Source organism: Gopherus evgoodei, chromosome 3, assembly GCF_007399415.2.
Source record: "Gopherus evgoodei ecotype Sinaloan lineage chromosome 3, rGopEvg1_v1.p, whole genome shotgun sequence".
Taxonomy (NCBI): domain Eukaryota; kingdom Metazoa; phylum Chordata; order Testudines; family Testudinidae; genus Gopherus; species Gopherus evgoodei.
The window spans coordinates 24,761,031-24,788,030 of NC_044324.1; the positions used below are offsets into that span (position 1 = coordinate 24,761,031).

Sequence of the window (27,000 nt, forward strand, 5' to 3'; positions counted from 1 at the left end):
CTGCCGTTTTTACAAGGAGCTGGATGCCATACTTGGGTGTGATCCCACTGCCAATCCTAGGAGCACGATGGAGAGTTCAGAGCAGGGAGAAGTGGGGGAGGGTGTAGAGGAAGCCGACAGTGAGGCTACTGGCATGGAGGGAGACACCCCGGAGTCCCAGGAATCATGCAGCCAGGAGCTCTTCTCAAGCCAGGAGGAGGCTAGCCAATCGCAGCAGCTGGAAGTTGCTGGTAAGGAAGAAGCTGAGGAGTGTGCTCGGGGTAAGCAGATTTTTATGTTTTGGGAGAGGAGGGTTTGGGTTATGGCTGCCTGCATGCATGCCTAAACGTGGAATAGCCCATTGATTTGCTCTATCACGTCTCTGTAATCTGCCTCGGTAATCTCTTGAAAAGTTGCAGCCAGAGCGTGCGCAATGTGCTTTTGCAAGTTTATAGGGAGAGCCACCGTGGTCCTTGTCCCGGTCAGGCTAACTCGTCCGATCCACTGTGCAGCCAGGGGTGGGGGGACCATGGCTGCACACAGGCAAGCTGCATAGGGGCCAGGGAGGAATCCACATTGCTGTAGAAGACCCTCCCTCTCTTCCCAGGTAACACGCAGCAATGATATGTCTGGCAGTAGGAAACCCTGTTGAGAATTTAGGGATACTTGAGTGCAGGGCGCCAGGTTCGCGGTCCCCCCCCAGCCCTGCAGTGCGTTCCGGTCTCCCCACCCCCTTCCAGCATGTAGCCAGCCCCGCGGTGCGCTCCGGTCTCTCCCCCCCCTTCCCAGCAGGCAGCCAGCCCCGCGGTGCCCTCCGGTCTCTCCACCACCTTCCCAGCAGGCAGCCAGCCCCGCGGTGCCCTCCGGTCTCTCCCCCGCTTTCCCAGCAGGCAGCCAGCCCCGCGGTGCCCTCCGGTCTCTCCCCCCCTTCCCAGCAGGCAGCCAGCCCCGCGGTGCCCTCCGGTCTCTCCCCCCCCTTCCCAGCAGGCAGCCAGCCCCGCGGTGCCCTCCGGTCTCTCCCCCCCCTTCCCAGCAGGCAGCCAGCCCCGCGGTGCCCTCCGGTCTCTCCCCCCCTTTCCCAGCAGGCAGCCAGCCCCACGGTGCGCTCCGGTCTCTCCCCCCCACTTCCCAGCAGGCAGCCAGCCCAGCTGTGCATTTCCTCCCCCCCCCCCCCAGCAGGCTGGCAGTTACGGACCGCCCCCCCTGCCAGCAGCTCGCCACCTTCCTGTTCACTACTGTCCCCTGTGCAGGACACCAGCTACCTCCTGTACCCAGTGCAGATAAACCCCAGTGACCCATCGGTCAATTCCCCCTCCCAGGTGCAGTCGGGGCAGAAACACTCACCCCATTGCTCGCCTTCGCTTCCCTGGCCTGTCTGTGTTATGTTAGGTATGTGGGAAGGATGCTACAAAAAGTCTAAAAACTCCTTCACTGTGTGATAATAAACAATGTAGCCTCTGTGTATTACATGTTTCTATCTATGTTTTTTTTAGTGACCTTGACTAATGCAGCTGGATCACCAGCCTCACGTCGCTTGCAGAACTTGAGAAAAAATCTGCGAAAATCAAAAGAAGAATTGATCAAAGCAGTTATGATTCACTACAACAGAGAAAGTAGGAAGACGCAGGAATGGAGAGAGAAAATGTATGAATGGAGGCAAACAGAAAGCAGGAGAAAGGAACTGGCTACCAAAAAAACCTCAAAGCAGATGATAAGCCTCCTGGCTCGCCAAATTGAGTCTTTCGAATCTCTCGTAGCCATGCAGGCAGATCTGTACCGTGGTAACCCACATCCCTCCCAAAGCTCTCTTTCTTGTTCCCCAGTATTTGCACAAAACACCTTTCTCCAGCAGCCAGTTTCTTATTACCCCCAGCTGTCCCCAACACCTGTGCGATCACCTACCAGCCCTGATAACTACAATTCTTACCCTGTGCACTCCACCCCCATTACCCTGCAGCATAGTAATCCTGAAGTGCAGCAGACATTGAACAGTAATCCAAACAGGACATGTTCAAACCTCTGAATGTATAGTCCACCACCCTAACCTCCCTGGCCTTTTATGTACTGTACTTTGAATAAAGGATTTTATGGCTTTTACAATACGTTTTATTATTGCAGGAAGTGGTAAATATTGTACCCCAAGGTAGAAAGGAGCACAGCAAAGGCACCAAACATTACTGTTGGCTCTCAGCATCAAATTGCTCCCTTAAGGCATCCCTAATCCTTGAAGCCCTTTCCTGGGCCTCTCTAGTAGCCCTGCTCTCTGGCTGTGCAAATTCATCCTCTAGGCGTCGAACCTCGGGGGTCCATTCCTCACTGAATCTTTCACCCTTCCCTTCACAAATATTATGGAGGGTACAGCACGCGGATATAATAGCGGAGATGCTGCTTTCCCCCAAATCTAGCTTCCCATAAAGACACCTCCAGCGCCCTTTCAAACGGCCAAAAGCACACTCCACAGTCATTCTGCACCGGCTCAGCCTGTAGTTGAACCGGTCCTTGCTCCTGTCAAGCTTCCCTGTATACGGTTTCATGAGCCATGGCATTAAGGGGTAAGGATCACAGTGGGCATTTCGACGTCCCCTACTGTGATCTTTCGGTCTGGGGAAAAAAGTCCCGGACCTCAGCCTCCTGAACAGGGCACTGTTCCAAAAGATGCGTGCATCATGCACCTTTCCGGGCCATCCTGAGTAAATGTCAGTGAAACGCCCACGGTGATCCACAAGCACTTGCAGAACCACGGAGAAATACCCCTTGCGATTAACGTACTCTGATGCCAGGTGGGGTGGGGACAGAATAGGAATATGCGTCCCATCTATTGCCCCTCCACAGTTAGGGAAACCCATTTGTGCAAAGCCATCCACAATGTCCTGCACGTTCCCCAGAGTCACAGTTCTTCTTAGCAGGGTGCGATTATTGGCTGTGCAAACTTGCATCAGCACCATTCCAACGGTGGACTTTCCCACTCCAAACTGGTTCGCCACCGATCGGTAGCTGTCTGGAGTTGCCAGCTTCCAGATTGCAATAGCCACCCGCTTCTCCACTGTCAGGGCAGCTCTCAATCTCGTGTCCCTGCGCCGCAGGGTAGGAGCGAGCTCAGCACACAGTCCCATGAAAGTGGCTTTTCTCATACGAAAGTTCTGCAGCCACTGCTCGTCATCCCATGCTTGCAGGACGATGTGATCTCACCACTGAGTGCTGGTTTCCCGAGCCCAAAGGCGCCGTTCCACGGTGGTAAGCACGTCTGTTACTGCCACAAGCAATTGAGTGTCTTGAGCGTCAGGCATTTCAGTATCATCGTCTGACTCCTCACTGTCACTTTGCAGCTGAAGGAATAGCTCCACTGCCATGTGTGATGTGCTGGTAACATTCATCAGCAAGGTCCTCAGCAGCTCAGGCTCCATTTGTAACAGAAATCTCAGAAATCGCGCTGCAGACTCACAATGCCGCCAAACTGCTCGGAATGTGCAGCAAAGCACCGCGGGGAGTTGGAACAGGAAGTGGAAAGACCCACACACTTCCTTTCCCTTCCCACAAGCCACAGCGCCAAAATGGGACGAGGTGCTCTGTGGGATAGCTGCCCACAATGCACCACTCCCAACAGCGCTGCAAGTGCTGCAAATGTGGCCACACTGCAGCGCTGGTAGCTGTCAGTGTGGCCACACTGCAGCGCTGGCCCTACACAGCTGTATGAACACAGCTGTAACTACCAGCACTGCAAAACTGTAAGTGTAGACATGGCCTTAGTTAGCAAACTCTGCTCTCTAGAAAGGGGCTCAAGGGTTCAGATATGGATCTCAACCCTCAGGCCATCAGATCACAATCCAATAGTTCTTTCCCTAGAAAAGCATGAATTTCTAGGCAGTCAGCTTCAGCAGTGACTTGCTTTAAGATCTCCACAGGCTAGATCCCCAACACAAGAGATAAATCTGCACTCTTCTGGCCTGGGTGGTCACAGAGTCTATATGCTATGCTGGCACGATACCCCTTTAGATCAAAGTAACTCAAACCTACTGCAAGGCACATCTTTTCAGGAGTGCTGCTGAAGCAGAAAATATTGATGGGGTAATAAGTTTGCATTAAGTTTGCAGATGATACCAAACTGGGAGGGACTGCAACTGCTTTGGAGGACAGGGTCAAAATTCAAAATGAGCTGGATAATTGGAGAAATGGTCTGAGGTAAACTGGATGAAGTTCAATAAAGACAAATGCAAAGTGCTCCACTTAGGAAGGAACACTCAGTTTCACACATACAGAATGGGAAGAGACTGTCTAGGAAGGAGTATGGCAGAAAGAGATCTAGGGGTCATAGTGAACCACAAGCTAAATATGAGTCAACAGTGTGATACTCTTGCAAAAAAAGCAAACGTGATTCTGGGATGCATTAACAGGTGTGTTGTAAACAAGACACGAGAAGTCATTCTTCCGCTCTACTCTGCGCTGGTTGGGCCTCAACTGGAGTATAGTGTCCAGTTCTGGGCACTGCATTTCAAGAAAGATGTGGAGAAATTGGAGAGGGTCCAGAGTAGAGCAACAAGAATGATTAAAGGTCTTGAGAACATGACCTATGAAGGAAGGCTGAAAGAATTGGGTTTATTTAGCTTGGAAAAGTGAAGACTGAGAGGGGACATGATAGCAGTTTTCAGGTATCTAAAAGGGTGTCATCAGGAGGAGGGAGAAAACTTGTTCACTTTAGCCTCTAATGATAGAACAAGAAGCAAAGGGCTTAAACTGCAGCAAGGGAGATTTAGGTTGGACATTAGGAAAAAGTTCCTAACTGTCAGGGTAGTTAAAGACTGGAATAGATTGCCTAGGGAGGTTGTGGAATCTCCATCTCTGGAGATATTTAAGAGTAGGTTAGATAAATGTCTATCCGGGATGGTCTAGACAGTATTTGGTCCTGCCATGAGGGCAGGGGACTGGACTTGATGACCTCTCGATGTCCCTTCCAGTCCTAGAGTCTATGAATCTATGAATATAATGAGGAAGTGGGGAATGTGATGATTTTTTATATGCTTCCTGGCTTTGTTTATTTAGTATTGAAACAGAGGTCTGGTCTACACTGGGGTATGTAGGGGGGGATTGATCTAGGTTTTGCAACTTCAGCTACACGAATAATGAAGCTGAAGTCGATACAGTTTGATCTACTCACCGCGGTGTCTTCACTGTGGTGAGTCGACTGCTGATGCTCCCCCGTCGACTCTGCCTGCGCCTCTCGTTCTGGTGGAGTACCAGAGTCAACAGGAGAGCGCTTGGTGGATGACTTATTGCCTCTAGACTAGATGTGATAAATCGACCCCTGCTGAACTGATCATTGCCCGTCGATCCAGCAGGTAATGCAGACAAGCCCAGAGTGTACGAAAGGACTTCTTTTGTCATTTTATAAATCTAAATATATAAACCAAATTAATTCCTGGTGAAATTTACTTAATTTGAATTACATCAGAGATGTACCCCAACGATTTGCTTTGCTGTTATTCGTGAGATAAGCTAGTGCCCACATGCTACTTTTCCATTGACAGTTACAGGATTACGGTTGCTCCATTGTTTTGCTGTGGGATTCTTGGGCCTGGTCTACACTATAGAGTTAGGTCGACGTCGACCTAACTCTGTAAGCATCTACACTGAAATGTAGCTCTCACTGATGTAACTCCCTCACTACACCAACTTAATAACTCCACCTTCCTGAGAGGCGTAGCTCTTAGGTCGATGTAGTTAGGTCAATGCAGTGTCAGTCTAGACACTGCATTTTTTACATCGACTGATGTTGCCTTTCAGAAGCCAGCCCACAATGCCCCACACTGACAGTTAAATCAGTGCAAGCGCTCCTGGTGAGGAGATGTATACCACCCACACAAAGAGCATAGTGTGAACATGCAATAGTGATTTAACTACTGCAATGACTGTACATCAATGTAACTTTTGTCAACTTAATTTTGTAGTGTACACTTGCCCTTGCATTTGGTCAGACGCAAAGACCTGGTCTACACTGTGTGTGTGTGTCTGTGTGATCGATCTAAGTTACGCAACTTCAGCTACATGAATAATGTAGCTGAAGTTGACGTACTTAGATCTACTTACCTCAATGTCTTCACTGTGGTGAGTCGACTGCTGACGCTCCCCCGTCAACTCTGTCTGTGCCTCTCGCTCTGGTGGAGTACCTGAGTCAAAGGGAGAGTGCTCAGCAGTCGATTTATCATGTCTAGACTAGATGACCCCTGGTGGATTGATTGCTGCCCATTGATCCTGTGAGTAATGTAGACAAGCCCAAAAAGGCAGAAAATGCACAATAGTTGTGGAAACTCAAGCATCAGTTCTTAAGGAACAGAACAACCTTCCATCGCTGAAAGTGAATGTGGAGGATTCGGATGGGCATGGAGTTACTAGAACCAAATGTTTGTTATTGCAGAAACTGAGAGCATTTGTTCAACTTCAGTCCATTTCCTGACCTCATATCTGGACTCTTCAGAGGGTCCCCTTCTAATCAAGTATTTAGGTGCCGCTCACTTTACCTCAGATGCAGGAATTGCTTGGTGAAAATTCTATGTCTGCTGTTATGCAGGAGGTCAGAAGAGATTAAGTAAAAAAAAAAATATGCAGCTTCTCTTTTATCTTACTTTTACCCAGCACTTGTAAAACATGCTGCTGCTTCTTAGTGTTTTCCACTCAAAAATTACCCACAAACCTCTGTTAGCCTAACTTTGGTCAGGTTGGCATACCTGGTTTTGTCTGCTATATCTTTATTCAGGCCTAACATTATCATAAAATTCTCTTCTAACCTTAAAATCTATGAAAGGGATGAATTTTTGTCAAAGAAATATCACCTGGTTAGATGTAGCAGTAATCTAGTAGTAAGCCTCCCCACCCCCTCATACTGCTGTACAGGGGATCAGGGTTTGATAATCACCAGTGTGCATCTTCCAGGTTGTGCATATGTGGGGGGTCTCCAGTGTGTGTATATGTGGGGGAGAATGTCTTGTGTGTGGGAGATCTTCCATATGTGTGTATGTGGAAAGAATTTCTCATGTGTCTGCATGTGGTGGGGGGCTGGGGTGGAAGCGAGAGAGGAGAATTATTCTTGTGCGTGTATGGCTCTGCCTAAGTGTAGGGACAATTTCTCCATCTTTGTGAGTATATCCCCCCCGTGTGTGTGTGGATTTCTCCCTGTGTGTGTGTATGTATCTCCCCTGAGTGTGTCTTTGTGTGAGGGGAATTTCTCCATGTTAGTGTATGTATCTCCCAACTGTGTGTGTGTGAGAGAGAGAGAACTTATCCTTGTGTAAGTGTGTTTGTGTTTCCCCTGAGTGTGTGTGTGTGTGAGAATTTATCCTTGTGAGTGTGGATCTCCCGGGGAGGAGGGTTTCTCCGTGTGTGTGTGTGTGGGGGGGGGCGTCTCTCCCCTGTGTGGATGGGGGGGGGTTGGGTATTGACCCCCGGGCCTGGGCGGGCTGGAGCGAGAAGACCCTGGCGGGAAGGGGCAGACACCCCGACGGCAGGGCGAGGGGCGCCCCCCGCCCTGCTCTCGGCCCGGGCCGCGCGTCACGGCACCTGGCAACAGCGGGCAGAACCCAGCGCGGAGCAGGGCGGCCGGCGGGCGCCGAGCTCTCGCGGGATGTGGCGCCCCCCCAGCCGGGAGCTCGAGCTGCGGCTGCCGCGGCCGGTGCCAGAGCTGGTCTCGGGCAGTGGAGTCTGCGGCGGCTGCCTCGGGGCCTCGCCGGCTTGTAGCAGCTGCACCGCCCCCGCGGCCGGCCGGATGGAGCCGCCGTGCCCGGCCTGAGCGCGGCAGCGGGAGGAGCGGCTGGCGGCGGCGGCAGGACACGGAGCGGTTCCCCCGGCCCGGGCGGGCGGGCGGGCACAGCATGGGTAAGGGGGCGCCGCCGCCGCACGCAGGGGCTGCCCGGGACCTGGAGTTGGGTGCGGGCTCAGGCAGGAGAGTCCCTGGGGGAGGCCGGACACCCCCCAATCCAGCCCCCGTCCCCTCCCGGGGCTGCCCGGTCACTCCCCAACCAACCCGCCGCTGTCCTGGGGCGGCCGGCCGCCTCCTACGCCCCCAACCACTGCCCGGGGGGGCAGCCGGCAGCCCCCCACCAGCTGGAGCGCCCTAGGCAGGGGGCTAGCTGGTCACTCCCTACGCCCCTGCCGCATGCCCCAGGCAGGGGGCCAGCTGCCTCCTACGCCCCCAACCCCCTCCCCCGGGGGCTGGCCAACTGCCCCCTTCCCCCATTCTCTCTCTCCTGGTCTACCCGGGGAGATTCGGGGGACCAGTCCCTCTTCCTCTCTCCCTGGTTACCCATAGCTGGGACCGGGTATTTGTTCTTTCTCCTTACAACAGGGTGTAGAGGCACTGGAAGTGTGGCACATCTACTCTTAACATGTTGCATTGGTAAAGCCCCGCTGTAGGGCTTTAAATTAAGGTGCTCTAAGCCAGGTGCAGTTAATAGGTGGACCTTGACTATACCTTGACCGAGAAATTTGGAACTGATTGATTACCCTCTGAAAAGCTGAGATAGTGTTTTGTGTGTGTGTGTGTGTGTGTGTGTGTGTGTGGGGTGGGGTTTAGGTCTGTAGTGTAGACAAGCGATTGTACTCCTCCTCTCCCCATGGCGCACACAGCAATGTTGGTGAGTTCCCTGGTTCTTCCCCTCCTGTGTACTTGGACACTTGCCACCGCAAGGTTCGTGCATGCATTGTAAGCTCTTCGGGACAGGGACTGCTGTATCTGTCTGAAGCTCCATAAAGAAATGGGACACTGTACCCAGATATTTGCGATGAGAGGGAACCATAAGCAAGGGGATGGAAATGATGCATCTTACTAAATGTGTTTGCAATGGAGTTGTGTGTGTGCTGGGGTTAAGAATGAAATCCTTCCCATTGAGAAGGCCATGAAGGTTTGCCTGTTTTGTTTTTTGTCTTTTGTGTTAAAATGTGAAGCTTGGTGATAGGGAGGAGAGTGTAAATATATGCGAGATGGTAACACACCAGGTGTTTTGGTGCTTATAAGATCTTTTCCCATTGGTGATTACTTTCCTTTAGAACAGTGGTTCTCAAACTTTTATGCTGATGACCCCTTTCACATATAAAGCCTCTGAGTGGGATCTCCCCCTTTATAAATTAAAAACACTGTAAAATATATTTAATATCTTAACAAATGCTGGCGGCAAAACAGGGGTTGGTGTGGAGGCTGACAGCTCATGACCCCCCCATCTAATAACTTTGTGACCCCTTTGTGACCCCCCGAGGGGTCCCGACCCCCAGTTTGAGAACCCCTGCTTTAGAAGATACCTTAGGGAAAGAGCATCTGACAGATGATTAGACTTGTAGCCCGGCAATTGTACTTTACTGGCTGGATTGAGGAACAAGCTGGGGATGATGATTGTTTTACCTCTTCTGCAGTCTGCTCATATTTTAACAGTATAAAGGTTAAATTTTAATTGACTTTTAAAAGTACTTACAGGGAATTGATATGCTTTCAATCTTAGCCATTCACCTGCTCAAAGTTATACTTGATTTGATATATTCAGTTATTGTTTTCAACCTCTTCCCAATCATGTTTTTGCATATTCTAACTTAAAAAGAAATCTCTTTTTTTGCATAAAAGAGCTTGCTTTACAGACATGCTGAATTTTGCTGCTTTCAGGTAGAGCACAGAAGTTACTTCATTTTTCTAAGAGCTAAAGATCCAATAATGTTAAAAAGAAGCAAGAATGGCTCCAGATTGGTGTTATGAGGAAGGGAGAGGACTCTGATGTACTAGAGAAATCCCATACTTTGGGTTAAATGGTGCAGTCATTCAGGAAGAACAGTTAAAGTTGCAAATGTGTAATTTTCATGAGGAGAGGTGTTGTTTGGTGTTGGGTAGAAAAAGCTGGAGGCTGTACTTGAAAGAGAACTTGGCCATTCATCTGACAGAAAGAGATGGCTGATTTATTACTATATAACAAATATTGACAGATAAAGCAGTAATTGGAGGAAGTAGGCTAAGCTTTGTAAAGGCTAAATGCTGTTCAGATTAATTTTCAGAATCATTTGTTCAGTTTGATTTTAACCCTATGTTCACTGATTTTTCTTATGTGATGGTAACTTCTTGTGCAAATGTGAACAGCTGAAAGTGTTTACAGTATATGGTTGTTTCATAATACTCTGGTTCAGATTTGTATGTGGAAGAATGGGTGGTGGTCAGTTTTCTAAACTTGATAGCATTCACGTTGGGAAGTATATATTTGTGGTTGGTTTAACTAGAGCAAATGATAAAGATAACAGCTCTGTGAAGGGAACACTATAGAAGTGGTGATTCTGACTATGATGACATAACGCTGAGCCCTACTCTTTTTTTGTAGGCAATGTACACGGCTCTCATGCTAATCCTTCTCTTAAACTCCCTTCTTCTGCTAATACTCTTTTTTGTCTTTCTGCTCACCAGTTAGGTATCTTTCCTCACATTCAATTACCTGCTCTGTTTTAAGTTGCTAAACGGTACATCCTTTGGGGAAGAGACTCTTGCTTTGTATTTTATAAAGCAGGTTGTGCATTTATGGTGCTATGTGTAAATGCTTAATTTTTGACCAGAAGTGTTTGCACTCTTAAGTGCATATACTGGATTTTGGACAGATTGTTTCCCACAAAAGACAGTGGGCTTTAAAGGAAGGAAGCATCCATACATTTAAGTTACACATTTTGCGTTGAAGTTAGACAGTTTTGACATGTTCACGCTCACGTTTGTTTTGTGTTCCTTATAACTATGAAAACAAAGTGTATTCCATTAATTTATTTTGTAATTTCATACTGCAACTGTTTCTAATATCTCTAAAGTTATTCACTATTCAGCATGTTTTAAAAGCTGCTTACTAAATTAAGTCCTGTTTTTCTAGTTTCACGGCTAATGTATTCACTCTTGTGCATACTTTTCTGCTTTGTCATTTGTGTCACTTATTACTAATTCTTACCTGCTTCTGAGGTGACACTGACATCATGAGCATTGTTGGAGACTGAGTCAGTAGTGTAAATGGGCCAGTGCTATGATTTATTATGTAAGTAATTTGTTTTAAAATGCTACCAAAACTTTCTGAATTTATAAATGGTATAATTTCCATTTCGTATATGAAGGTTTATATACAGTAAGTGTAAATCCTAGAAATATCACTACTGGATAGGAGAAACAACAATAAAGGCTTCAGAAGAAGTTTTAGTTCTGGTTTTCTGGCTAAATTCACTGATTGATTTATAGCATTGTCTACTAACATTTTCTTCATGTATTTGAGTACAGTTCTCTTTTTAGGAATCACTGCAGTCAACAACTGTTAAATTTCACCCCAGAAGTAGCTTGTATCATAGTTTGTATATGTAAGTACAGTAGCTACCTTTGGGGTGGAACACAGCAGCTGTTACAGCTCAACAGTATTTCCGCAAGCGTGTGTTTATATGTCAGTATAGTTAGATTGCTAGGAACAGCTATATAAATAAACGATTGTATTGTAGTAGTAGTTAGAAGTCTGAGTCATGATTAAGGCCCTACTTTGCGAGGGGCTGTACAAAGGTACATGAAGATATGGTCCTTCCTCTAAAGAACTTTGAGCCAAAGAATACAAGTGACGTATAAAGGGAGAGGGAGAAGATAAAGTATGTGTGTGATGTGTGTGAGAGATTTTTATATACACTCACAACACAGATTTTCAAAAGTACTCAACATGTTGGCGTAACTGTCCACCATTGAAGTCAGTTAGAGTTTTACTATTGACTTCAACGGGAGCACAGTTAGGACGACACCACTGAGCGCTTCTAAAAATTTCCCTTTAAGTATTTTCATATCGCGCATATGTTATGTTTACCCACCATAAAGCACTGTGGTTGAAAGATGATATGCTATATAAGTGTCAAAATATCTGACGGGCAGTGTTTTGTGGTACTTTCTCCCTTGTTGTATACTCCTTGCCTTTTTGTTACTTCATTGTTTGATTTTTATGTAAACTGGTTCTACTTTGCTTAAATGGTTCAGAAGACTTAGTACATCCTAATTTCTGTACTATTTCTTTAGAACATCAGTTCTTTATTTTGGAACCTTTTTTAATGCCTTTGTTTGAAACAGTACTGATTATTATTCTGATACATTATTGTTAAATATGCAGTGGTAATATCGTTCTTTTCCTGTAACCTTGGACAATACTTGCAAAATTACTATTTGGATATTAATTGTTATACTTCAACTTGAAAAAAGGGCTTGTATCTATATTGACTGATGGCAATTAAGAATGATTTATTGCTTGGTGTGCAGATTCATAAGCAGGACTTTGGAGCTGTGCTTCAGCTCTGCTCCAGCTCCAGGCAAAAACCTGCAGCTCCACTGCTCCGGAGCCGCTCTGCGCTCCAGCTCCGGGCTCCACTCCAAATCCCAGTATTTTCATAAGATCAAACAGCCATAAAGATTTAAGGTTACTCCCCATGGCCTTTGTCAGTTTTATAGCACACACAAAAATATAGGCATGCTGTTGATCTCCGTGGATTTCTAAATTTTGTTACTAACAATTTCCCCAGCCCTCCCAAGGTCAAGCTTCATACATCAGATTGAGAGTAGAATCTTATCAGCTGTTCTCTGTGAAATGGACCAAGCTAGATCATTTTACTTTAATTATACTCAGCTTTGATTTTTCTAAAATTATTAGTGAGAATTCAATCAAAGCATTACTGCAAAGTTATTGCTTCTTGCTTATCTATTAATCAACTGAATGCAGGCAGTTCTTTGAGGAATTTTTTTTTATTGAGGTATTCTTTGCTCAGTATACACTGAGTTTTAGTTTTAGTTTTTTGTTTAGCTTGTTTAGCTTTGTTTTAGTTTTGTTTAGCTTTAACCCCCAGACCAAATGAAAAAGTAGTGGCCCATCTATGCCATGGCTCCCAATTATACTAATATTGGAGTGATATACAGTAAAACCTTCCCAGAAAGACCACAAATGGGAGTTAGCAAAAGTGGTCACTTGTGAGAGGTGGTCTGTCTTCAAAGGTTTTCTACCTTCAGAGCTCGGCGACCTTCCAGCAGCCGCCTCTCTCCAGCTGCCCAGTTCTGAAGGCAGAGCAGAGAGCTGCAGCTGCTGGCTGGGTGCCCAGCTCTGAAGGCAATGCCACTGCCAGCAGCAAGGCAGAAGTAAGGAAGATTGGTTTCTCCTACAGGTTTGTTTTTATGGATGGGAGTAAGAAAATGTGGTGACAGGTGGTTGTTCTTCAAAGTTAAAAAACGTTTCATGGCCTCTGCAGGTAGTTGCTCTTGGCAGGTGGTGTCTTTTCAGAGGTGGTCACTAAGGTAGGTTTTACTATACTTGTATTGGAAATGATGAGCAATTTTTTTTTGTTGTAGACAAGACTCTAGAATGGATAGGTATATTGAAAAGGGTCTTCTGAAGAATGGGATTTGGGGTCTCAATGGAGACTCTAATATGATACTGTTGGGGAGCGAAGTCATTGTGAGGGAGGGAGAGATGGACAAAAGACCATTTGGGTTTGGGCCAAAGGTGGAGGAGTATAGAAGAAGGGTAGAAGGTAGGTGGCTGGGGATCTGACTTAGCAGTACTGTGAGGTGGAGGAAGTGAAGCCATGAAGCTCAGAGGAGTGTGTGTCTATATTTTCTTCAGTTGTGCATTTTAAAAAAAAAATTTCCTCCACAGTAAGGCCCTGTAAGTTGGGGTTAGATTCATGTCAGCCTGTCCTGCAGAGAACAGAAAAATGGAATGGAACAGGAGTATGGGATTGTGTACGTAAGGTATGGTAACATAACTGTCAGAGATTTTGCATGCTTAATACTGCTCTAATGGCGTAAGAGACATTGGGACAGATCTGTAAGCACTTTTGTGATCTTTGTAAGGTATGAGATTACACAAAGGCAAATCTGTGAAGCAATTATGCACGCTTCAATTATTTGGTAGTATGGTTGAATGTGAAAGCACTATCTAAAGAATTACACCCTATTATGGTGGTAACAGTTGAAATAATTCCAGGAATGGTTAGAAAAACACTTTAACAAACAACTCCACTTAGTCAGGCTGCTAAAGTGACACTTATCAATGTGATAATCACCCATTTATCTGGAAACTTTATCTGCTGTAGATACAAGTAACACCTAAGATTATTTTTCTCTATTTTTTCAGTCTCTGAATTTGATAGTGCTTTGCGTGTAATCAGTTTTTCCCTTTTAAACAGAGCTGTTCATCAAATGGGAACTGTTTTATGATTTTTCTTTTAAAAATATTTTTTTGACATTTTGACAAAAAACAAACTGAAAACAAAAACAAATGTGGCTTCAGTTTTTCCCTCTTTCAGTTTTTGCTAGTGAAAACCAAAACACTGGTTTTGAAAAAAAGATTCCTTTTGTCAAAAGTTTTGAATTAAAATTTTGACCAGCCCTACTTGTAAATATCAACAGGGAAACAGGCAAACCCTTAAATACTTAAAAGGGATTTTTCTAAATAAAATTCTGGAAATGCTATTTAAATATTGTTCTGTCACAAAATAGAATATTTCAAAAATAGTTACAAAGAATTAAAATTGTCTCCTCACATAAGTTAGTACCTCACTATAGAGGTTACTCAAGTAGATATTCTGGCAGATGAAATTTAGGGAGGAGGTTTTGGTGAGGAGTTGAATATTCTGGGAGGGTCCACGCTAGGAAAATGGCATGTAGTGTTTTCATGTGTGTTAAAAGGTGGAGGTAAACAGTAACAAACTGCCTTATTCACACTGACATTTTACCTTATGTCTTAGAACGTTAGCTAACCCATGGTAATTTTCTACTTTTTCCTTCTGAAAATGAGACCTAAACTGTCTATGCTTTTCATCTTACTTCATCTTTCCCCACTTCTAAAAACAAAACTCAAGCTTCCAACAGGTTTTTGTTTGTGATATAATTGTTTTGATGCTATTATGTAATTTTCCCCCTAAACCGTTCTGCTTTCTGTAAAACTATCACTTGCTGTGTTAAATAAAAATCTTGACATTGACTTTAATTCTCCTCCCATAATAGTTCTTTAGTAGCTAAAATGTTTATTTTCCCTACCTCAGTATCAACACACATTTTTGGTTTAGATTGCATATGGTCACTCTAGTTCAGGGGTCTCCAAACTTTGAGATGAGGGCCATATTAGATTTTTGAAGGGGCTCCGTGCGCCAAAGCAACCTTAAAAGAAATTAAATATATGCAAATATATGCAAAATCATTAAAAAAACAACACTACTGTGTCAGTGTTGCATTAACTTTTACACCTGATTTAGAATTTAATTGATGCAGGTAGTGTGAAATCACACAAAATATTTGTCAATACATTAAAAATCATTTCACTTTTATTTCTAAAAACTCACACATTTGTATCATACAAATATGTTTGGTTCTATTAGTGCCGTAGTTAAAATTTTAACCATTATGAAATTGTTAATTTCCATCTTCTTTACTCCATTTATTAGAGATGTAATTAAGCATTTGGCTTGTATTTTTACTCTAAGGCAGGGGTCCGTGCCTACTTGGCTTCAGCGGCAACTCTCCCTTATGCTGGTTCCCCTTTTGGGGGCACGCTGGGTCCCAGAGGCACTCATCCCTTTGCACAGCTCAGCTGTGCTGCCGGCCTGCATGAACTGCTGCTGACAGCCCCTCCCGCTGCCTGCTCCATGTGCCTACTCAGCTGTTTGCTTCTCCTCTGTTGGTTGGAGGACCGGACAAATGGAAGCCTGTGGGCTGAATCCAGCCCATGGGCTGTAGTTTGCAGACCCCTGCTCTGGTTGCACAGAATTGACTTTCTCTAAGTAAATGCACTCTTTATGAGGTGCTATGTTTTCAGGAAGTTTGAAGGCAGAAAAATAAACAGACATCAAAGGTAGTCAAAAGGATTTTGAAGATTTTTGGTCAGTATGGTTTTTGAATTGTCTGGATGACTTCACTTTCCTGTACTTTGAGTCTCTGAGCTTTCTCACTGCTGAGACAAAGAGAAGCCCAAAATACTTCTGGATTTGTTCAAAGGAGACCAAAAGACTTCATTTTGGTTAACTGAAGTATACTAGAGATAAAGCACTATAATACATATGGGGTCATGTAGAGTATTAAACATTTATTGAATAAAATGAACCCATTACATGAACCACAAAGAGTTTGGGCTCGGGTTACTTGAATGAACATTCATTTAAAATTTTGACCAAACTTCAGGTTTTGAAGGAGTAAGCTTTTACAAAGCCATAAAATGGGTAGACGTGTATGAGGCTTTCTCCTGGAATTCAAGGTGGAAGAAGTCTGTAAAATTTAAAACAATCAGTCTCCCTGCAACCCAGGTGTGATACATCACTACCTCGATATAACGCCACCTGATATAACATGAATTTGGCTATAACACGGTAAAGCAGTCCTCTCGGGGGTAGGAGATGGGACTGTGCACTTCGGTGGATCAAAGCAAGTTCAATATAACACAGTTTCATCTATAATGCGGTAAGATTTTTTGGCTCCCAAGGACAGAGGTGTAGTTTGTTCAAGTGCAGGTGACCTGAGTGTGAAACTGACTAGCTTAGTGCCATTGTCTGTGCTGTTTAAAAGATGAAGTGAACAAACAGCATAAATAATAAAAAAACAGATTATACGAGTAATGAACATTTTGAATATTTGTGGTGGTGTTTGTAACCTGGGGAAGAAGCTTGGATCTTGAGTTTGAATCCTGATCTTTCAACCAGTTCTCCCCTATTGGACACCAGGAGAGGAACATGGGGAACTACCCACATGGATTCAATTGCAGAATTGGGACCTAACTTTGTAAAAATGGGTCCCATATTGACCCTAAATTTTAAACTTAATTTGTAAATAAGTTTCTACTGCGTTCCTTAAGATTATTTTATTTGCTATGTCTAAGTATTGTTTGTTTTTAAATGGCTATTTTTAACTTGATAGTGTCCCCTTAACAGCGATAAAGTATTGTGACCATGGTACTATTTCTTGCTGGAAATAAAGTGTAGGCATGCTGAGTGCTGTTAGTAAATAAATGGTTTTTAATATTTAGGATACACTGAACAGTTTCCTTCTCTCCCTTTCCTGACAACAATTTCTCATCTGCCACGCACAGACGTTTGTGGCTTGATCTTGATGATACTTGGTGAGACAAATATTGCAACCCCATTGTCTTTGGGCAAATACTGTATTAGGTTTATGTATCACTGTGGGCCAGGGGTTGTATGCAACAAATGGGGGAGGGGGAGGGCGGGGTTTATCACCAGTTGCCTAGGTATCAAAAATAGTGGGGGGAATGATTAAGGTGAGTCACTTAAGTTGTAAATGCCTCCAGAGGCAACACTCCCTGGGGAAACATGCATATACTGGTTCAAGCTGAGTTTTCCATAGGCCAACAGACAAAGAAAAGGTTTTTGATATAACAAGCTGAGTTTGTTATATCAGACTCAGGGCTGGGCCTTTTCTGATCCAGCAAACAGACATGACCTTCTGTCCAAGAGCAGGGCTCCATAAGGCTGATGTGTAACCTCTGGTCTGATATGTTTTTAATATGCATATAGGAACTCTTATTGTTGTATATGCTTTCTCTGTAATGCTTTTGCCCTAAGAATAAATGTGGTTTCTTAGTAATAGCTGTGTGGTAATTTGTAAATACTGGCAATACACTGTTTATAGCCCTGGGAGAGAAAGCAATGCACAGGTACTGGCTGTTAGGCAGTGTGTCTTGGTGGGGATTTTGAAGGGTAAGGATCCCTGCCCAGAGAAAGGTGACTGCTGGAAATCTGAGACCTGACTGGGTACTCCTGGAGAGGACCCATGTAGAGGGGGATACAGGTGCAGTTACCCTTTAACTGTGACACTTTTTTTTTGTTTTTAGCAAGGCAATCATTTAACTAATTTTCCTGGAAATTTGGTTGAGAAAGAGTTCAAGTCTCCAGTACGTCTCTTCTAGGAAAGGAAACTACAAAATGGTCCAATAGATTTGTTTTTTAATTTACAAGTTTTTTTGTAACTGTATATGGGAGCCTGTGAGTGAAAATATAGGAACTAAAATTATGTCTGGATGGTTATGGCCTCATTAGGAACACATCAGTTTACACAAAGCATATATAGTTTTGTTCTCTCTATACTATTTGCAATACCGGTAGCACATATTGTCAGGAAAACTTTTGAGAACTGTGCAAGTCAAACCATGCAATATAAAGTATGTTGGTTTTTTATTTTATTTTTATTTATTTATTTATTTTGTGGTAGTGGAGGTGCGAAATCCTCATCTACACTGGTCAGGGAAAGTGGTAAACTACATGAGTTTGTCTGTACAGGAAAGATGCATTGGTCTAACAAAAGGTGTGATTTTAAAAAAGAATAAACCTAATTTAATTAAACACATATAAAAGGCTATGTGGACACACTAACATCTGCGTAAATGTAGCTTATTTTGGTTTAGCTTAAACTATGCTTAACTTCTCATCAATGTCGTTATCTTCCTTAATTTTAACCTTGGTGATCCTGTGGATTGTTTGATTATTTTGCAGACTTCTTCTGACATACTCAGTCTGTTTTTTATACCTTTAGCTATTTGTTCTTTGAAATTTATTTTAGCAATTCTAATTTCTTTTACATTTTACCTACTGTGATTTACGTTCCTGTTTATTGGCTTCACTAAGGTTAATTTTCAGAATCTGAAGGATCTCTGTTTGGCTCAGATTACCTTGCCATTTAGTTACATTGATGTTCTTCTTGCTTTCCTGGTTCCTTTTTTGTTCAGTACTATGGTGCCTTATAGCCCACGTCCAGACTAACCCGCGGCATCGGCAGGTTAAAATCGATTGCTCGGGGATCGATATATCGCGTCTAGTCTGGACGCGATGTATCGATCCCCGAGTGCGCTTACATCGATTCCGGAACTCCATCAACCCGAACGGAGTTCCGGAATCGACACGGAGAGCCGCGGACATCGATGCCGGGCCGTCCAGACGGGTGAGTACCTCGATTTTAGAAATTCGACTTCAGCTACGTTATTCCCGTAGCTGAAGTTGCGTATCTAAAATCGATTTTAATACCTAGTCTGGACGTGGCCAGAGATTATCTTTGTTTTCTTACGTAATCTCATGCCACATCTAAAGATGCCATTTCCTGTTCTTAGCCTTTATGGCCTTCTTGACTAGCTGCCTCATCTGACTGCCATCTCCCTTTCTAAAGTTTAGTGTCACTGTGTCACTTCTTGGTACCTTATCGCTTTTGGTTTATTAGCTTATTTTGTTTTAGCTTAAATAGATTGCTTACCAATTTTAGATAAATAGAAATAAACCTGTTTTAAGCTGACTATTCAGGCTACCTTTTGCTCCAGTCAAATTAAATGATCTAACGGCCTCTTCTGTCCTTAAACTCTGTGATCTTTACACTCAGTTTTTGCACTGATTTGATTAAAATAGAAAAACTGATTTTGTTGAATCAGCACAATTCCCAGTGTATATGCTGTTATACTGATAGGTTGTATTGATTTAACTAAATCAGTTTTTCTACTGACTTTCGTTAAAGTGACACACCTTTCTTATGTAGACAAAGCTGTAATATGGGAAGGGCCTTATGAAACTTTGTTGCACTGATATCCTCAATTCCCTTCTCACTACTAGTATTAGGAATGCTTGTTCTTAGTTTTAACTTCAAATCTGATGCAACAAAATTTAATTCAGGATTTACTTAACCATTGTGGATTAATGCCTTTAAGTATATATTTATTACTTCTATTTTGTTAATGTCCAGAGGCCTTGTTTAATGTCAGCTTAACAGCAGGAAGAGATGACAGAATACCAGATGTTTTATTTATAGTTGATCCACAGTCTTGGAAAGGGATCTGTGTACGTGGAATCTTGTGCCTGTGTGGATTCCCAGTGAATTTGGTGGGCTCTATCAGGACACAAACCCTGATCCTTAATCACAAACAATAGCCACATGATACTTTTTTTTTTTTAAATGTTGCACTCCAGTTTTAAAATTTGTCTGAAGTTATCAGTGTTTTTTCACAACTGAGAAGCATTTTAAAAAAATCTGAATGGTGTTTGTTGATTAGGTAGAATGCATCTACTCATGTGTCTGCTATCTCTCACAGGTTTATTGATCCACTATCTGCCCCTTGGGTTCTCTGTCCAGAAATGTTGGCGTTTCCCATGTTAGTGAAATACTATGAATTAGTAAATATTCTGTTCAAATGGGTGAACTTGTGTATACTGGTTTTGAGTAAGACTGCAGTCTTTCTTAGGATATGGGAATGGAATGAGTGACAGTAGGTGAAGGCCCCGATCCCGCAAAGACTTATGCACTGTGAGTAGGATAACTGAAGTCAGTGGAATTTCTTGCAGTGCATGAAGTTAAGGGTGTGCCTAACAGTATGTCTACACTGCAATTAGACACCCACAGATGGCCTGTGCCAGCTGACTCAAGCTCACGGGGGTCGAGCTAAGGGGCTGTTTAATTGCAGTGCAGACATTCAAGCTGGAGCTCTGGCACCCTCCAACTTACAGGATCCTAGAGCCCATGATTCAGCTCTATCATGAACGTCTACACAGGAATTAAACAGCTTTGTAGAATGAGCCCGAGTCAGCTTGCATGTGTCAGCCACTGGTTTTTTAGCTGCAGTGTAGACATACCTTAAGTATTCATGAGAGTGATGCTGAAGTCTATATATCTGCTTGTAGACTTGGCTGTGTCCTGCAGTACATATAATTAGTGCTGTTTGCTTTGCAGGAAAACACAGCTTCTTGGAAGCTTCCTGTTTGAATGAAAACTCATATGGATTAAAATTAGCCATTTTTTCCTCCTTCAGAAATAAACTACTGTTTGTAAAATCAGTTTTTGCTTTATTCAGAAATTGATTTAAAGAGATTTAAACTTTTTTCTTGAATTGATCATTCTTGTGATTTCTTATCCAAATAAGTAAATTGATGCCTGGGCAGGTGCCAGCACACAAGTAAAATTTAACTATTAATGAGAATTGCCTGTAAAGCAGAAGACAAGCATTTTATAAAATACTGGAATAAATCCCACTTGGACAAGGAAACAGGTGATAATTTTAAGGTTCTCCAGCTTGCAAAATATCAGGGCTAAAATTATATGCCTACATCACTGAAAAAAAGTGGGATTTGTAGCGTTTGCTTTTATTTAACAAATGCATTTGTGTCAGACTACAGTATTAGAAAACAAACCATGTTTACTGAAAATTAAGGTTGTTTCAAGACACATCTCAGGCACCCAAAAATCTTATAAGTATGGAAATAAAAATTTAAGGGGAAGACTTCTGAATCTCTTCTACCTTCGTATTGCCTGCAGCACAGTTGATAACACATTTCAACACGCCATAAGACTTTAATGCGTTCCAATAGATACACAAAAGCAGTACATACTTCACTTCAGCAATCCCGTACTTAATGCAAAACCTTAACAGTGGCCTCATATTGCTTTCATACCAATAGATGAGCGCATCTGACTGTCACACATTCCACGCATTTGGGAAGTTATTTTCCCTTAATGCTGCTGAGATGACTGATGTTTTGAAACACTACTGCTGCACCATAATATTGGATGTTGAAAAACAAACCAGTATTCTGTTTACTGTTTTCTTCATTAAATATACTAGTATTGATAGTCTAATGTACACAGTACTGTTCTGTTCAATCTGTATTCAACAGATAACACAAGTCAGACTAGGATCAATAAGTCAGAGAGAATTTTTTTTGAATACCTACTGTCCAAAGTTGGTGGACTGGAAAACTATGCATTATATTCTCTAAAAGCTGCTTCTAATTTCAGTTTACACACTTCATAAAGTAATTTTTTCAAATAACTTCAGTGATTTGTGAAATATTGGTGGGCCATCTTCATGTCATAATTGGTTGGTGTGTGAAAGAGTAATAAGAATAATAAAAATAAAAAAGAGAGAGCAGGAGAGGAGGAAGGGCTCATGAAGTGTGAGGTTGAGCTGAAGGGGTTGAGATTGTAGCAAACAGCCAATCAACATCGTTTAGAGGATGCCTATTGTAGACTTTAGAAAATAATATCAATACTGTAGATATAGGTATAGATTGCATTTATCTAAAGCAGTGTTTCCCAAACTTGGGATGCTGCTTGTGCAGGGAAAGTACCTGTTGGACCAGGGTGGTTTGTTTACCTACCCAGTCCGCAGGTTCAGCTGATCACAGCTCCCACTGGCCACAGTTTGCTGCTCCAGGTTATAACAACGAACAAGAATGCACTTTTATGTAGAAAACCATGATTAAATCGAATCTTCCTGTTTTAAATCAAATCCACCCTGGTTCTGTTGCTTGTCTTTGAGTGGTTTAGCCCATCTGATGGTAATGCTGGTTTTGGCAGGGTCTTTTCTGTGAGTCTATGCACAGTTCACCTTATAACCATTATTGTACCAATACATTATGGGTCTCCCATAGCATCTCACCCACAGTGTCTAGCGCTATTCTTCCGAGTAGAGACGTTTTGAGTAACTTCCAAATATGAGGCACTGCATTGTGCGACAGTTCACTGAGTCTGGGTGGCTGCAATGGTCTTTATTTCTCATTCACTGGGAGAAGACTTGTATAAAGTTCATAGACTTATGCAGCCTTAACTCAGCAGATACTTCCAGGTGGTTTGTGAGATGACTACTATGAAGGAAGAGCAAGATGTTTTGTATTTTAAGCTCAAAGTGTCCTAAGCAATGTCTTGCATTGGTTTTAGCTTAATGGTCTTACTTTTCATTTCATTTACATTTCACCTATGCTTGCTTTCAGGTGAGGTATTGACATTCAGATACCACCAAGATAGGTGCCTTAGCAATACCTGAGAGAGACTAATTCACTTGTTGGCATTACTCCGAAGGTGCATATATTAATCATGTTTCAATGCAAGATAAAGTGAAGGATAAACGAACATGTCTTCTTTTTGAAGAGTGCCTCCAAACATTTAAATATTTAAAAAAATCCTTAGCTATGCAACATCTCTAATTGACTGAAGAATAATAGAAATTCCAAAAGAAAATGCAAGGCTACATATGCATAAGCTAGCTGCTCTTATTGCATTCTGTGCAGAAAACTGCTGCATAACTTCATCACAGGAATCAAGTGTGTATCTATAAATGAGGGTGGGCGCAGAATCTCTTATGAAAATGTAGGATTTTTGTATGAGAGGTCTGAAACACAAGAGCAGTACGATCTCAGTGTACAGCATTATCAGTGAAGGATTATAGGCAAAGAGACTAAGGACTGGCCTACACTACAAAGTTAGGTTGGCTTATCTATGTTGCTCAAGGCTGTGAAAAATGTCATGTCCTGTGCAATGTTAAGCCAGCGTAAGCCGCAGTGTAGACTCTGTTATGTTGATGGAAGAATTCTTCCATTAAATTAGCTACAACCTCTCGGAGATGTGGATTTACTACAGTAACAGAAGAACACCACTTTAAATAAGACTGTTACAAAAGATGGTGAGTGAGGTGCTCTCAGTAGGGGCCAAGAATAGCATCCAGGTCATATAACTAGTCTGCCACCTCCAAGGAGCAAAGAGGAGAACATGCTAAGCTTTCTACCAAGGTCATGTCCTTGGACACCAGTGGGTGTGGCCCACTGATCTTTGGTATTTTCTTTAGTTAGTAGATGTGTTTAAACTTTGTGAGTCCTGAACTTTTTTTAAATGTCGTTCTTAGTAATTGTTTGTATAATTGTATATGGCATAATTTCATGTCTAAACACATGACACGAAATTCTAATATGCAATGGGGCAGAGTCAAAAGGACTTATCAGTTTCACAGTCTTGGCGACAACTAAAAGAAGCACCTATCTTGTGGCATCCAAGTCCGTATTTAAGTGCCTAAATAAATGGCCTGATTTTTGGAAGTTCTGGCATCTAGCACAAAGCTGAGATAATAGAAGCAGGAATAAAACCCAGATCTCTTATAGATCATAACCTACCACTTGATCATTAGGCAGAACATCTTAAAAACTATGAGAGATAATCCTACCACTATTACTAGAGAATCAATAAGCCTAGGACATTTCTCGGGCCAGGCTGGTTGACCCTGCCCCTGCGAACACTTATTCCTTTGATGAAGTTATCTGTTTAAGCTAAAGTTAATCATTGAATAGTACCTGTAAATTCAAATGTATAAGTGTTTGTAGGACTGGGGCCCAAACCATTTTGAGACTACCAGGAAGCCCTTTATATCTGAATTGTTTTGGTTTTGTGTCATTGACTTAATTTTTATAAGCCATCGCACAGGTAACAAACTGAAAAGTGAAACAGGGTGAGCGTGGAATGGAAAGCATGAGGAACAGTCTACCCTGACTAAAAACCATGTGCACTGTTGCAGGTATATAAACTTGGTATATACAGTAGTTAGTGGTGCCCTCAATTGAATATGAAGTCTTTTAGAAACACTTCCCCTATTCATAATTGCATAATCAAATAAATATACTTTGGGACCTTTCAAAGGTCAACAGCCTAGGAACATTCAGAGCATTGCATGATTTTTGTTTCTGGAAATGGAGGGAACACTTTTCCCATGCTCAATATGGAAAAAAATTATGAAAATTTAAAAGCATCAACACCAGATTTTTGTAAACAAGGCAAAAATACTAGTTGTCATTCTGAATTAGGTATGTGCCAAATTTTAGTAGTTCTATCAAAGGAGTTGTGGTGTTTTCAGAGGGTGGAAGAAGCCTCCCAGATGTTTTTTAACAGGAAAGAGCTTTTAATTCACATTTGTATAATTCCAGAGTTCTTACTCTGGGGGTCATGATCACCCTCTTGGTCACTATTGCTAGATGAGGGGGACCCTGAACCTTTTTTTTTGTTTGTTTTAATATGGGGTCATGGTATGGAAAAGATGAGAACCAGTGGGGTATAACTCAAACAGCCACACAGATTTTATAAAACTTTCTAAAAATACTCACTTTTGATTTAAGACTAAACCTGAGAAATTTCAGCTTCAAAGGTATTTTTTGAGCATTTATAAGCAAATGGAAATACAGTAAAAGCTTTTTTTATCTGGCATGTTGGAGGAATGTGGGTGCTGGTAAGTGAAGAATTCTGGTTAAATAAGAGAGAGGGAGCTTGGGTGTGGGAGCAGGCTTGGGGCAAGAAGTTGGGGCATGAGAGGGGTTTTGGGGTGCCAGATCTGGGGGCACTCACCTCAGATGGCTCCCCACAAGCAGCAACCTGTCCCTGCCCCAGGCGGAGGTGCGGCTAGGTGTCTCTGCATGCTACCCCTGGCCCGAGTGCTGGTTCTGCAGCTCCCATTGGCTGGTAACCATGGCCAATGGGAGTTGCGGGGGTGGGGCCTGCGGGCGGAGGCATCATGCAGAGCTGCCTAGCCACACCTCTGCCTAGGAACAGCAGGGACAGGTCGCCGGTTGTGAGGAGCTACCTGAGGTGAGTGCCCACAGATCCTGCACTCACTTCCGAGCCCCCTCTCGTACTCTGAACTACTTGTGGCTGTTCCTCCACCGAGGAGCAGCTGGGACATGTCGCTGCTTCTGGGAATCCATGCAGAGTCAGGTAGGAGCCTGCTGGCCCTGCCCCAACTGGCCTATAAACTGGACTTTCTATGAAGATTTGAAATGCCTGTTTATAGAGCTTTCCAGCTGGTACACAGATTTTACTGTACTAATTTTAGTATGGAAGTGCCAGTCAACTGTTAAGTGTAATGTTGTTACTGCAATACCATAAGAACATGAAGAGGGACTGGATGGTTTAAACTTTTTATTTATATAGTACTCTAGATTTAATCTCACTAAATATTGCCTTTTTTTAATTCTCCAAAGGTTTTTGGCATTGTTCCATTTAAGCAATTTTGAGAGTCACCTAGAATGCTTTCACAGACAGATAAAGAAAATTTAGAGGAGGTTTGAGGCTCTCAACACTACAGTATCTGAGTTGGTGTTTGAGAAGATATGATCACCTTTTGTTTACACGACTTGCAGTCCTATGGAACCCTTGATATTACTGGTTTTATATCAAAAGAAAGCCAAGAAGTTTCCTACCTTCATTTGATAGAATTTCTGATATTTTCTCACGCATTTGACCCTCCCCATAGTTACCAATTCCTCGTTCTCATCTCCACGTGTGTCTTGCATTGAGCTCTACTTGGGGCTCCAATTGAAGAAACTGCACAATACTGCTTTCCATTAAGCAGAATTTCTCACATGCAGTGTCTGACCTCTGTTCTCCTGAGTGTGCACTGGCTGCTGGATAGCTTTAAGTGCAGTTCAAGTTTTAGTTGAGATCTACAAAACATTTTCTGGGTTATATCCAGGCTGTTGTTGAGAGCAGCTGAGGTTCACAACTCAGCAGTCTCTCCAGTGAGGAATGCTCAACTAGAATTCTGTTCCCCAGCTGGTTTGGTAGTGAGAGGTTGACCTTCACAGTATGCTGTAAGACACATCTGTTTAGGGTTTCTCTGAGGGTATGGCTTAAGGAGTGCTTAGCTTTTGGGAGATGCTCCCGTAGATCTTATTGCTAACTTTGTTTTTAGTGTGTTTTTAAATGGTATATGCTCCAACAGAACACAAAAGGTGCATTTTACAAAATTGAGAGCGAGAGTCATAGGATAGAAGGAACCATCTATCCCATGTTTTATCTCTGGAAGGCTGATCAGAAACATTTCACAAACTTCTGTGATGCCTTTAATTTCTCTCCCAGTCTTCTTGCTTGTTGTCCTGAAGCCAGCTTGAAAATTTGCTACTTGAGTTGGCTACCGCAGTAACATTTTTCAGGGCGTTCTTTGCTTCATGTTGTTTAGGCAGTTTTAGATCATGGGGAAAAACATGTGTTTTGTTTTAATGTAGGCAGTTTGATGTGTATGATATATTATTGTTCAGTCTCCTCTGTTTACTTGCTCATCTCCAAGTTCCCCAGCACCTTTATTAGAGATGTTGACTTGAGTTACAATGAAATTTTAGTAAGACATTTATTGGGTAGGTCATTGAAACATTCCTGGTGACCTAAAAAGTGCCAGGCAAAATCCAGAGTGGATTTCAGATGGACCAGCTTTATAGCAAGAGAATTCAAGATTCCTT

General features: G+C 43.0%; 1 protein-coding gene across 2 annotated transcripts in view; it reads left to right on the forward strand.

Moving 5' to 3' along the window:
- Positions 1 to 7,781: 7,781 nt before the first annotated feature.
- CD2AP (CD2 associated protein) overlaps positions 7,782 to 27,000 on the forward strand; it is a 138,112-nt gene continuing 118,893 nt past the window's right edge. For both annotated transcript variants that reach the window (XM_030555303.1, XM_030555304.1), the window contains exon 1: positions 7,782 to 7,842. In XM_030555303.1, the coding sequence (XP_030411163.1) occupies positions 7,839 to 7,842 (4 nt within the window). In that variant the 5' untranslated portion in view covers positions 7,782 to 7,838. The remainder of the gene's footprint in view (positions 7,843 to 27,000) is intronic.